Source organism: Anneissia japonica, unplaced genomic scaffold, assembly GCF_011630105.1.
Source record: "Anneissia japonica isolate Jap-2015-1 unplaced genomic scaffold, ASM1163010v1 scaffold1525_len913038_cov183, whole genome shotgun sequence".
In the NCBI taxonomy this organism is placed as follows: domain Eukaryota; kingdom Metazoa; phylum Echinodermata; class Crinoidea; order Comatulida; family Comatulidae; genus Anneissia; species Anneissia japonica.
Genome location: NW_022728504.1, coordinates 44,773 through 59,615, shown reverse-complemented (window position 1 = coordinate 59,615; position 14,843 = coordinate 44,773). Strand labels below are relative to the sequence as shown.

At 35.0% G+C, this 14,843-nt stretch overlaps 1 protein-coding gene and 1 long non-coding RNA gene across 2 annotated transcripts in view; both read left to right on the top strand.

Moving 5' to 3' along the window:
- LOC117114235 (tyrosine-protein phosphatase non-receptor type 11-like) overlaps positions 1-8,991 on the top strand; it is a 56,919-nt gene extending 47,928 nt beyond the window's left edge. The window contains exons 11-15 of the mRNA XM_033257842.1: positions 1,651-1,805; positions 1,946-2,013; positions 4,212-4,363; positions 4,542-4,679; positions 5,412-8,991. Coding sequence (XP_033113733.1) covers positions 1,651-1,805; positions 1,946-2,013; positions 4,212-4,363; positions 4,542-4,679; positions 5,412-5,444 — 546 coding nt within the window. The 3' untranslated portion in view covers positions 5,445-8,991. The remainder of the gene's footprint in view (positions 1-1,650; positions 1,806-1,945; positions 2,014-4,211; positions 4,364-4,541; positions 4,680-5,411) is intronic.
- A 3,429-nt stretch (positions 8,992-12,420) lies between these two features.
- The window catches only part of LOC117114234, a 22,361-nt gene continuing 19,938 nt past the window's right edge, over positions 12,421-14,843 (top strand). Inside the window, exon 1 of the long non-coding RNA XR_004446317.1 lies at positions 12,421-12,435. This is a non-coding gene — a long non-coding RNA (uncharacterized LOC117114234). The remainder of the gene's footprint in view (positions 12,436-14,843) is intronic.

Here is a 14,843-nt window from a genome sequence, read left to right as displayed (position 1 = left end):
ATCAATTACTTTAGGCGACGTTTGTAGACTAACCTACTTGTACCAACGCCTGCATGTCGTGACGCTGTAGTACTATTCAGCGTTTTTACTATATTTCTAGGTTTCCTATTTCTACGTTTAATCGGCCCATGTCTGAGCCACAATATTTTGAGGCCAATATTATTTACGAACCCAGTTAAACCTATTTACTAGCCTATTTCAACGTGCTAATTATTACATTTAGGCGACGCTTGTTGTAGACTGGCATACACAGTGTTTATGGAAATAAATACCATTTTATACACATGCGCAGATCGATTCGCCAGCAGCGAGTCATCGCCAGCAGCAGTGAGTCGCCAGCAGCGAGATGTCACTGCAGCAAAACACTATTGTACACGGTACCAACGCTGTTCTAATATAGACAATGGATCGTGTTTCAAATTATTTGTTATATTTTTTTATTCATTATTTTCACTTGACTCGCATAAATAATTTTGTTCGAAGAACATTTATATGCAGTTGTACTTCGCAGCACTTCACTTGCAATTTGCAATTTCTAGTAGTAGCACTATCATAGTTACAGTACTAAGTGTTTACTCATAAGAGACAGTACCTATTTATCACCTACTGTAACTATAAACTATATAGTCGAAGTATACATAAATCTTTGGCAAAATCCTTTGAAATGAGAAAATCTACTAAGCACCTATTATAAGTCGATCATGATGTCATCACTGCAACTCCCAATGTTATTTGCCTATCCCCCACAGTCCAATAATTTTTGAATAGTTGACGCTTGGCTTAATTTTTTTAGGTTTGTGTGCAAAAAAAATTTTCCTCATTTTTTTCGTCACCGCGAAGATATCGCGTAGCATGATGAAAATTAAATTGTAATTAAAAATTACTTTCATAAAACAAGGTTAATTAGAACTTCAAATTCAATATTAAGTGTGAATAATTAAGGAATTCCTTGAATCAATGATCCTTAAACTAAACAAACTGAACATTTAATAGGAATATTCTAGACCTATTTTAAAGAAATATAATATAATATTTTAAGGAACGAAATAGGTGTAGGCCTACGGACAGACAGGAGGCCTAGGCAGGAGGCCTAGGCCGTAGCCTAGCGTTGTTATGAAATCATCACATGATTTTTACCTGTCTGCACCGACCAAAAAGTCAGTTACTGTATTCTCTCTCGAATTCTTTAGGAATGTTTATTTCTTTGACGAATGTCCTTGGATTGGATTGGAAATTACAATAGGTATTCATCGTATCCGTACTGACAGTCTGCTGGTGTACGTGTAGTTAAACCCTACTACATACAGGAGCACAAATCAGCATACACGCACAGCTAGCTAAATGTAAATACGCACACAGTATACTGATCATATCACTATAGCAACCGATGACTGCTACAACAGTTATCAAAACTAACATTATTAAAACAGAGTGATTGACTTATAAATCAATTAGTAGATCATGCATCGTACACTAGCGGAAAATTATTGTACATAGGTTAAATTTAATGCAATCAAAGATTACCTTCAGGCCTTGCAGGCCCTAAGCTCAAAATGTAACAAAAGAATGTATTTCCTACTATGCCATTTGTCATTCATATTATTATAAATTTAAAACTGAAAAACATTTTTTTATTGTTGTTGATTACAGCCAGATGAAGTTCGAGAAATCTTTCATTTTCATTTTAAAAGTTGGCCTGATCATGGTGTCCCTCAAGAACCTAGTAGAGTGCTGAACTTCCTTCATGATTACAACAATAAACAGGAGTCATTTCCAGATGCAGGGCCTATTGTAGTGCATTGCAGGTGACCCATTAATATAATTTCAGTCAGAAAAGTATTTCAATTATGTAGTATTCATTCCTATGTAGTATTGCCAATTAAATACCAATATAAAAAATTATATCAAATTTTTGTAACAGACGACTTTATCTTGTTTATTTTAGTGCTGGTATTGGAAGGACAGGAACATTCATTCTGATTGATATTGTATTAAACCTCATCAAACAACATGGTATGCCATTCATAATAATACTTATTAAATTTCTGCTCGAAACCTCTATGCATTGTTGATTGAATGATATAGTATTTAACTCAATCAACAAACAGAGTATGACATTAATATTTATAATTGCAATATGTTCAACATTTCACTTAGTCTATAGTTTAAATATATTACAAAGCTTATTTGTTCCTTATTTTAAGTGTTTGGCAATCACAATACTATAATTTAATATAATAATCACTTTCAGGAATGAGTTATTTTACATACTAGTAATTTAATTTGAATTTTACATACATCAGTTTTCAATATTAATAATAAGGAGCTATATTCAAAACTTTGTCAGTGTTCAGTGTTATATGGGTAAGTCCATGTCAAATCAACCCAAAAACATTATTCTTTCAGATTTTGTTCAAATTTTTGTATGTGGTTGAGACCCATGAGAAATGATCAGAAACCAGCTTAGCTCAGTCGGCTAATCTGGTGGTAGCTCCTGTTGTTGTGCTGAACCGTGGAGATCTCTAGGTCCCCGATTAGGTCTGAAATACAAGTTACAATAGCGCACCGTCTTTCGGATGAGACATTTAAGCCGTTAGTCCTGTGTCCATCGATACCCATTAAAGAATGCAGTACACTCTTCGGAAAAGAGTAGAGGATTATCTCCCGGTGTACTGCCCACTCACACCAGAAGGACCCTACTGGAATTAAGTCTTCTTCTAGACCTTTGTGGGCTATCCTTGGTGTTTACACCGAATAAATCAATCCAATCCAACCAATTTTTTTTTTTGCTCCAGGCCTCTTAATTAGTGAGATACAAGCTAACTAAGTTTTAGCTAATTAGCAATACCTTGCATGTTTAACCGACCATATCTCGGTAAGTATAGCACCTATTGAGCCTTTTTTGGTGTCATTTTAAGTAGCTCTATAACTTTATAAATACATTCTAATGCCTCAGATCAACCATAAAAAAGTTGCTATAGATAAAAAAAAGTTTAAAGTTAAATTTTTAAAAATATTTTTTTTCTTGAAAATAATTTTAGAGGTACATTAGGATGTGAATGCTTTCCTATAAGTTGACCATTAAGCAATTATATATGCATTTCTATTCGAAATTGCACTTTTTGAATTTATAAACACTGTACTACAGTAAACAAAACAAGCGGCACACTTGTCATGGTTCTGGTAGTGAAGTCTTCTAAATTAAGGATTACCACTGTAGGCCCAGTGAAGCATATGTGAACTCCAATAAACCCTGTATCTTCATCAGTCAAAATGAGTATAGGGTTAATTTTCATCAATAGTGCATCTGATCATGTTTTGTGGTATACACTGATCATTGTATTAAAATTAACATGTTTCTTAAAAATCTTGTGATTGTTATAGTTTTGCTTTACCATTTTGATTTAATTGATACAATTTCTTTTTTAATTATGCTCAGGAAATTTAGGGTGCCTATCACCAACTTTATTGGGAAGCTTTTTATTTTACATCATAACTCAACTTCAAAACCTAAATTGACCTGAAAACCTAAATAAAAAAAGGGTTTGGTTTCTGTTCCTAATATGGTATTAACTGTGTTAATATGTACAAAAATTGCAATTTTAAGTGGACATGTCATATATAATTGCTTAGGTGGTTTTAGAGTGCCCACCACCAAGTGTATTGGGAAGATATATATATATATATATTTTTTCTCTAACCTTGAACTTTATAATTTGTATTTAATGGTTGAATTGAGGAGTTTGAATTTTTAAAGTTATAGAGCTACTCAGTAACTTAAAAAGACACAAAAATCTGCTTAATAGGTGCTTACCTATTAAGCAGATATATACTTACCGAGATATGGTCAGTTAAATGTGCACGTTATCACTAATTATCCCAAATTTTGTTAGCTATTATCTCACTAATAAAAAAGCCTAGAGAAAAAAAATGTTTTTCACTTTTAATTGTTTCTCTTGGATACCAACCACATAGAAAATTTGAACAAAATCCAAGAGATTGATGTTTTTTTTTTGGTTGATCATATGCAATACTGAAAGAATGCTTGTTCCTAATGAAAAAAACCAAGGGTGTACACCAGCTTGGAGGGTCTTGAGTCTGTATATCAAATCAACAATTTTTCAAACTACCCTACAAAATCTTTTCACTTTCGAACTGTATTGAATTCAATAACAATTCAATAATTTGTTTTATGCGGAATTACTTTGCAGGATTGGACTGTGAAATTGATATTCACCGGACTATCCAAATGCTAAGAAGTCAGAGATCTGGAATGGTTCAGACTGAAGCCCAGTACAAATTCATTTACCATGCAGTTCAACACCATATTGAAACCCTGTCCCAGAGGGTGCAAGCTGAAGTAGTAAGAACATTCATTATAACCAACACTTTGCTGGTTACTTTGATTGACATTAATTGGTTTGTCATAACAATAACAAGTTTCTGATTGGAGTAGAAATTGACTTATACTGAGTATTCTCAAATAAGAAAATGGACATTTTCCCAAACTTTTCTAATTGATTCCTTTTATTCTGATTCAGCAAAATCAAAAAGTTGGTCGTGAATACATTAACACAAAAAAAGCTCACGAAGATCTGATGGCTCTTAATAAAGGTGGCACAGCGCAGTATGAGGAACCAAAATTGTATGAAAATATCAATCCTGTATCAAAGTCCCAGGTGAGTCCAAGAATGACTGATAAAGTACCAACAAACACTCTTGATGAATACCAGCCAACACAATAAAACATACTAACAAATTTACACTGATGATATACACAAACCAATACTGATAATAAATACCAACACATTTACACTGATGACCACCAATCTTGAGTGATAATGATATACACTACACAATACTGATAATAAACAAATTTAGACTGATGACCACCAATCTTGAGTGATGATATACACTAATCAATACTGATACTAAGTACCAACAAATTTACACTGATGACCACAAATTATGATTGATGGTATACACTTATCAATACTGATAATAAACACCAACACATTTACACTGATGACCACCAATCTTGAGTGATAATGATATACACAAAACAATACTGATAATAAACACCAACAAATTTAGACTGATGACCACCAATCACGAGTGATGATATACACTAATCAATACTGATGCTAAATACCAACAAATTTACACTGATGACCAAAAATTATGATTGATGATATAAACTTATCTATACTGATAATGAACACCAACGAATTTACACTGATGACCACAAATCATGATTGATGATACACTAAACTATACTGAGAATAAACCCCAACCAATTTACACTGATGACTACCAGTCATGACTGATGATATACAATTATATACGGATTGCCATATGTCATTTATTATTTTGTGTGTCACTCTTATACATATTAGTATCTTTATTTACAGCTAAAGAAACAACCGCAATTACCTAAAAAGTAAGAAGTTCTGGTACATGTGTAACACCACCAATTCTTAACTCGGAGGGGAAACAAGTTGTGGAGTAGCAAGAATTCAGTATGGCTTCCTCCTCTAGTGATACACAAGTTTAATACAGTAAATTAGTATTTTCCAGTTGATGATTTCAATGATGTTTCATTGTTTCTGAAGGTATATGCAATATTGTCACACAGGTATATACATACAATCATTCTGTCTATTATTGCTTGTAGATACATACAGTATTATGGATAAAAACAAAAAAATATGAAATTTATGTTATCATTAAGTTTGGTATATTTTGTTGACTTTTTTTTATATTTTTGAGGTTGTATAAAAGGTCAGATTTGGTGTCTGAAAACCACTGTTCTCAAGTGAACTGCATTGCAAAAACTTTGTTTTTTTTTTTTAAATGTGACAGGCTTTAGTGAACTTTTTCTGATAGAGGACCCTTCAATCTTGCTGTTTTTTTTTTTGTTGTTGCTAGTCTACAGGTGGCAAAGCTGATGTTCTACAAAATCTCATATCATGTTTACCAAACCCATGCTATTGTTTCTTGACTGGTCACATCAATTTCATTTCCTAATAATTTGGTTTGTTCCTAGCCTTGGATGTGATTGTTGTTAAGCATTAGTGGGCGGTAATCACATCTTTAGAGAGTAGGTTTTGTGTGCTTGTTTCAGTGTCTTTAAGTTATAAATAGAGGACATTACTATTTTGCATCATATCATTTCATTCATCTCTTGGGAGTGTTTGGCACTGCCGTTGTATCGGTCTCTCAACCTTGAGGTTGGCGGTTTGAACCTTCACTGTGAATTTTGCCTTTTCATTGGACAAGAAATTTATCTGGTTGAAAGATGTGGCATTAAATATTTGTCTGCATCGGCATTAAATTGCAAGCACGATTGGAATACCTAACCAGGGTAAATTTTATGTTTTACAAAGTACCTTTCAAGTAAAGGTTAACTTGGTTTTTTTAGTTTGGGAATGGTGGCCAAAATGTCGTCAACACATTATTTTTACTAAATCAATCTGATGTTTGCTGCAGGTAACTTTATTGCCTTTTTTAGCTCCGATGTGGAGCTCTAGAAACACTTGCCTCATCGGTTAATAGATCTTTTTTGTATGGCAGCCGTTAGGGCCAATATACTCTACTGCCTCTATTATACTGCCCTCATCAGAGCTTTTGAGAGAACTAATTTTTACACCATGTATATTGTTCACAATTTCACAAAAATCAAAGCCTCTAGCTTCTTAGTGATTTTAAAAGCGAGTCCCCAATGATGCCCCCTGAAAAGTTCTTCACATAGAATTAGTGTTCTTATGGTTCAATTCAAATTGTAAATTTGACATAATAATCGGAAAGGTATCCTTTTTTATAATTCGCTGATCGTGTATTTCTTTATTTAGTAAGTTCTTTTTTTTCTGTCTTCTATATCTGATATGTTTTTCCATCAGAATGCATCATTATTTTTGTTTTTAACGTACCTGTATCCAGTAAGGCAATACCTTTGCCTTTGTGTGCTGGAAGTATTATGATGCTTTAATCTTGAATTGGGGCCTTGGGACCTTTGGATTTATTGCTTGATGGTATTAGATTATGGTTGCTTGGATGAAATCAAGCTAAAGATTCACCTGTCTGTAATCAGCAAATGCCTCATTTCTTGCATTGTAGCTAATTTTATAATTGTGGTTATCTTTGACCAAAACTTTGCTAGCATTATACCTAATGACATTTCAAACATGGTTATTTGGAAAAAAAATATATGAAATTATTTCGGTGTTTGTAAAATTGTTTATAAATAAATATTGAATAATTCTTAATTCATGATGATGTAATAGATAAAGAATACTTGAGAATACACATAATAAGACGTTACTGAATATAGACTACATTCTTTGATTATAATTTTTGCTGATTTGTAGAACAAGAATTGAGGAATGAATACTGTACGTAGTCCATGTCCATGAAGTGGACACAAATTACAAATTTTGTACAGATCATGGCATATAGACAGTTTTACCAGCAAATAATATAATGCTTAATACAGTATATAAAGAACATGAGAGCTTGTTATTATAATTTTATTGGTACAATAAATATGAAAGTATGAAGGAAATCTATATTTTTGTAGATGCTTTACATATTGCAATCCTGAAAGCAGTTGCTTAAACATTTAGTGTTATATCTTATTTCACTTATCCCAGTTGTGAAACAAAATGATTTATTCTGAGTAATTCATTAGTGTACTACAGATAAATTTGGATTGGGTCGGTGGAGTCATACTGTACATAGTGCATAATGTAATAGTCATACAGGATGCACTTAAGCCATCTAGGAATGCATGATGCATTGTAGTATGATGCATGGTATGTTATACATTATTGCAGTCAAAGAATTTGTTTATATAGTGTAGTCATACATGATGTACTGTACATGGTGAATTGATGCAGCCTTAGAACACATATTGCACTGATAAAGTATAGGATTGCTTGATGCATTGATGAAGTATAGGCTTGATTGGTGCAGGGAAGGCTTGCATGATACATTGATGTAGTAAAAGTTTGCATGATGCATTGGTACAGTGTAGTCATACACTCTTAGTTATACATGATGTATTGATGCAATGTAGGCATACATGATGCAATAATCCAATGTAGACATACTTGTGCATGGTGCATTTTAGCCATACATGATGTGTAATGCAGCGTACTCATACATATGGCATTGTGTAGTCATGTACACAATGAAGTGTAGTCATATGTTTCATTGTAGGCAGTGATGGATTCAAGCGAGGCCCATTAGGCATACATGGGCAACTGGTATGAATACGTGGTGCACTGGGTATGCATACGTGGTACACTGGTGTGTGCATACGTGGTGCACTGGGTATGCATGTATACGTGGTACACTGGTATGCATACATGGTGCACTGGTATGCATATATGTGGTCCACTGGTATGCATACATCACCATGTATGCATACCAGTGGACCACATACTCCTTCACTGGGTATGCATATGTGGTACACTGGTATGCATACGTGGTGCACTGGTATGCATACATGGTGCACTGGTATGCATACATGGTGCACTGGGTATGCATACATGGTGCACTGGTATGCGTACGTGGTGCACTGGTATGCGTACGTGGTGCACTGGTATGCATACGTGGTACACTGGTATGCTTACGTGGTGGACTGGGTATGCATACATGCTGCACTGGTATGCATACGTGGTGCACTGGTATGCATACATGGTGCACTGGTATGCATACGTGGTGCACTGGTATGCACACATGGTGCACTGGTATGCATACATGATACAGTGTGTGCATTCATAGTGTGTTCATAAAATAATGAATATTTGTTCAACAGATTTACTATTAGCCTTGTGTTGGCCTAATTTATAAAGGGTGTCACTCCTTTACGGTTATATTCATACATTATTTTATTGAAAATTACATAATGGCATTTATGTGAATACATTGTTTCAACCACAGCATTGATATTGGAGACAAACATGGTAAATAAAATATCTATGCTTGTAACTACTGATTATGATTTGTGTTTTTTCTTTTAATAAGAGTTTTAATGATTTCTTGTATAAACAAAATGTAAAATGTACAGCGATACAAATTTTTGAATTATAAGTTGCCATGTTATTAGCCAATATTTGTTTCCACCAAAGCTTCTGTTTTTCAGTGACTATAGTCAATCAAATGTCAATTTTTGTCAGGCATTGTAATGGTTGTTAGTCTGTAAACAACAGGTAAAATTACTTGTCATTATGGTATTACCAGTTTACATTAGACCACATAATTGATAACATTAGATTAATGTGTAAATGATGTACTATTTGGTAAGTTAAATTTGATTTTTTAGTGGATTGGGACATTTTCTGTGTGATTTTTTTAGGAAGGGAACTCAGGAGTCTCGATCTCCCAGAATATAACTCATCTCATCTCCCGCAAATTAATTAAATCTATGTGCTTTTACTACTGTATTACCCCTTTATTATCATTTGTCTCATGGAAGTCAGTGTCGATTGGAATAAGTAGCAAAACAAATTAAATGTGTTAGTGAAAGCTCGTTTAAAAATAGATCTGCCGGAAACGATTTCTAACTTTGGACCCCGGTGATCTTGGCAGTGTTATTTGTAATGGTGAAAGAGTTGGAAAGTATGCATTTAGTTGCTTTGGTCAGTGTATTGGCAGTGTTGGTGGTCAACTGGGTACTTGCTGTTGGTCTTAAAATATGCAAAATTGAGGATTTAAAAATGGGATAAGAAGAACAGAAATATAAAAGCTTGATAGCGCTGCACCTTATCCATGACAGTTTCACTTACCCTCCCACCAAGGTTTTCAGTTATTATGACCCACCCTCTTAATATGCAAAATTGGTAAATCAAATTCAGTGATGTATATTTTAATTTTTATACTGTTCAGTCTAATTTTTTTTTTTTTTTTTGCAAACTCGGCCTGTAGTTCTCCTGTACATTATGTTTATATTCAATCTATAGAAATTTAGGGGAACAGGTTACAGGTTGTAATATTGTGAAATACACTTGAGAGTACCCTAGACTGACTTGCGCAATAATATTGGAATAATATTTTAATAGATCAACTTAAAATTACATTTGGATTTTAATAACTATTACATTTAGTTCAGCCGCAGCTCCAGAAATTTGCTGACAAGGGGTCCGATATGTCCAACGGAGGGTGGGGGGTCTGATACAGGGGCAACTAGAGTCTCAGTCAGTGTCCCGGAATAAAAAAAATCCCTGGTAGGGTTCACCAGGACAGTTTCTATGGCTTAGTACTGTCCAGAAGACCACAATATTGGCCATTAAAATAACATTACTTAGATAGGCAAATGATATTTTTTAAATTTTTGATCTGACGACCTTGTCCTGGTGTCAGACGTCAGCTGTCCGATCGGAGGAAAATGCTCTCCCTGTCCCCCTCCCCCCGCAGGTGCCACACTGATATAGTTAAGTCTTCTTGTCATTACTTTAACATTTTTATAATTATCATTACATTAAACCGTCTAAGCTTTCATTTCCAGATCATTCAAATTTCTTGGGGACACCCTGGCACCAGACCAACCATTTGATTCACCCCTCCAGTGGTCAAATTCTGCCACCACCACCATGCATAGTACCAATTCAGTTGTAACCAAGGCAATATATTGATCTTTAGGTGTTGGTCATCAGATTTTAATCGTAGGATGGATATTAGGTATTTAATTGTAATGCTTGCATACAATTTAATGTACTGTTCAAACTGAATGTTGCCACTAAGCATTGAATGTATGTGTATTATCTATGCAATAGTCCATTAAAAACTAAATTTATATTGAGTCTATACTGTAATGCTTTGGTCTAATTTGAATAATAGGATAGTAAGCTCTACTGAATTTTCAGAAATATTACATACAATGACATTGTGTTAATTTTATTTTCTGTTATTTGATTTTATTCTCATTTAACAGTGATTCAATAAAATATTCTGTATAGCTCAGTGAAATTATTTTAGTTGTAAAAAAAACCTGGTGTTCGAATGAATCTAGGTAGAAAGGTAATGATTAGTATCTAATTTACAGCTTCACTCGTCTATATTGGTATCTTGATGGCTGGAAAATAAATGTCAGTTGTACAGGGCATATTTAGCATAGAATACTGTATGTGTGCTTGTAGTACTGAGCATTACATTTGATAGTAATGTTTATTTTCAGAAAGAAGTTAATGATTTTACAAGTTGTTATAGAGGCGAGTAGTGCAGGACACTAGGCCAGTAGCATTATGAGGTATTGAATACGGATTATGTGTTCAAAATCATTACACATAAAACACATTCTGCATCTTATACCAATATTATCCTAATTGCATTTTAAATGAGATTTGTATTTCCATTGTCAAGCTACATTGATTGTTCTTTGTATATTTAAGTTGTTGATATAATGTACATTATTGGATAGGACTCTAATCTGACAAGGACAGGTGGGCTTGTAATATCTGTCTGTTGGTTAGTCTGGAGTCTGTAAATGCCAAAGCTCAAGTATTTGTCTGCAACTAATAACTAGTTTACATCGCTGTCTTCTCATGTAATTTTTGTTTACGAAGTATTGTCTTTTAATATAACATTGATTTTGATTTCAAAATAGCCTAAGTTTGCACTTTGTGTTTTCAATTTTATAACTATATTCAGGTAAAACCTGTATATCCCATCACTGGCAACAGATCACACTCCATACACAAATTTGGTATTTTGCTTAGCCCACCTATCTTTAATTATAAGTACTCTGGGGCCTATTGTCATGAGGTGTGTCTCAGTATAATAACTTGTTCATCACACAGTATTACTGCATCTTTATTCTCGACTCCCTGCATCCCTTTGGAGCAATCCAGACATAGAGATCTCTGGGCGTATCTCTCGAGACTGAACAAAGCTTCTATCTGGTCAGTATTTATTAAAATTATACCAAATCAAAAGATGGTTAGGAGACCAATTAAGCCTAAAAGATTACATTCTATTAATTATAAACCCACTAAAATTGACCTCATCATTTGATTTTTGCCATGGCATTCCAGTCGGAGAGCCGCGTTGGAGATTTTGACGGTTATTGCAAAATTTTCAACACGGCGTGACGTCATTGATTCTAGACGCCCTCACAATGCAGAAAGGAATTTAACTTTCGCGCGTTTTAATTAGCATAATGTGTATGCTATTTTATAGCTGTTGAATAAACATTGGAAAAGCGGAAGGTACCCAAATATGGTAAAATCAGTTCCTTTTATAGATAGCTAAGAATCCTTACATCATTGAATTTTCTGATTATTTTTTGTACGAGTTGCGCGTTCCGACGTTTTTGCCAAGGCTGTGTGACAGCCATCGAATCGATACAATTTTGACAGCTGTTTGTTTACAAATTTCTGATTAGTAGCATTAGCATCCCATACAGCGATTTTCTACATACATACCGAAGTCGAAAAAGTAAGTGTTTCTGTTTAGTTTGATAGAAAAATCGGCCTTGTAGGCCTACCCTGTTTCTGTTTTCCACGACAAACGTTTAAAAAAAGATCATAATTCACGTGTTCTGCTATAAACCCGTTTAAAAAGATCATAATTCACGTGTTCTGCTATGCACGGCGGTCCTCGGTGGTAGTTGCTAAATACAACGGGTTCAGTCGAGGGGCGTGGCTTGTATGGTGTCACTCATGTATATATTATACCGTCTACCTAAAAACATCGCACATACCGTGTGACCAATGTGACGTTAGCGAGGCCGGTGGGCTGCTCCTTACTTAGTTTGTGCACAGGTTTGTGCTGCTGATACAGCCGGGTTACGGACGATCGGGGGCCCCACGAGACAACGAGTCCATTTTCAGATGATTGGGCCCAAAGTATGGACGATCGTGTCGGTCTAGGCACCTGTAAGCCTGCGCTAGGTCGGACCGGGAGGCCTCTTCAGTAGTCCGAGCGAGGCCTAGGACATAGTCCTAGAATGCTTCCAACAACCTGCAGCAGTCTGTCTAGCAGTGGCGGGGCCGAGGACAATGGGGCTTAAGCCCCAACCCCCGTCGTACAAATCAAGGTCCCCCGGCCGAGCTCGTCGGGCATTCGCTGGGACCAAAAAAAAGTGAATATAGGCCTACACCAAGCCAAACTATGTATTTCACACTGCTAAGTGCCATTTCCGGCCATCCAGAGCTCCCTATTTTTAGAAAAACCCAAACCCTCCCTCTCCTCAGGCAAAGCTCAAGCCCCTGTTGAACAGCTTAGCGCCTGTCTCTTGCCCCCCCCCCCCCCCAGAAAATGTATCCTAGAGGAGCCACTGTCTAGGCCATTAGGCCTATATGCAGAATGTGGCCCTAGGCTACTATCCAAAGAATAGGCCTAATTGTTATTTAATACATTACTTTATGCAATACAAATTGCAATGCAGATATTGGAAAATTAATATAGGCCTATTTAATTTAATTAAATATTTAACATTCTGTTCCACTTCTCTTTTTGTGTAATATTAAAAAGTGAAACATTAAAAAGTAATAAATCTTAACTTCAGCAGTTGTTGTTGTAATAAAAGTTGTAATTTCAATGTGTTAGGCCCATTTTCTCTTCCAGTAAGATAATTTGTTCATGGGATTAGGTTGGAAAATCCACAGACGTGACTAAGTACTAGTAGTATAGGCCATTAAAGTGTTTTCATTTCTTTCTGTGATTACGGCCTAATCCCTACCGCTAAAATACAAGGCTAACTAGGCCTATGTATTATTTCACTCTGTGTAGACCCCATAAGTTGATAATGTTCCATGGATCCTAATTTTGGAAAGAAAATTACACAGGGACACAGCTGTGTTTTGCTATGCTGTGTGAGAAAAGACAGGGCCTACTCTTTGTCGAGGATGAACTAGTATAACTGAAAGAGGAACTATAGCTGAAATTATGCATGACGTCAGCATACGAAGCCACGCCCCTCGGCTGAACCCGTTGTATTTAGCAACTACCCGGAAGAAGCGACTTGTAAAACACTGAAATCAGGCACCAGGATGCCAAAAGAATGACGTAATCTTATATTCCGTATTTGGATAAATGGGCGGACCGAAATAAACAATTTCAACCAATCAAATGTTCATATTTTTGGAGCCACGAAACTGAGTCACTCGTGTCGACTAGTTAGGCATGACTAAATTTAAATAGTCCTCCCTAATAAAACGGGCCTAAAATATTTAGAATAGACCCTAGACTAATTTTGGCAATGGCAAAAACAATTAAGCTTAGACTAGATGGCATACCATACAAATACAACAAAACTTTAACTTTCCAGAAGGATGGCTCAGGCCTCGTCTGGAGTCCGGAGTAGTAGGCCTAGCCTACTACTAGAGGCTTGGCGTATTTTTAAGTACTTACTTACAGAGGCCTACCTTTTAACAATATAAAATATTAAATATATTGAATAAATATATATATATATATATATATATATTATGTAAAAAATTAAAATCCAATTCGGCTTTGTTCAAACGAAGAGTAATCTTTTCATATTTCCTTAATAAAGAAAGGTAATCTTCTTGAACTGAAATCCTTGATAATAGAACCAAATGGACGTAAGTTGACAAAAAATACAACGCATTTTAAAAATAACACAAAAGATTTAATGGCAGACATGTTTCGGGTTACCTTCAACCCATCATCAGTTAACAAAAAACAACAAAACAGAAATGAACCAAATACTCTTGTAGAAATAATACAACGCATTTTAAAAATAACACAAAAAAAATACAACGCATTTTAAAAATAACACAAAAGATTTAATGGCAGACATGTTTCGGGTTACCTTCAACCCATCATCAGTTAACAAAAAACAACAAAACAGAAATGAACCAAATACTCTTGTAGAC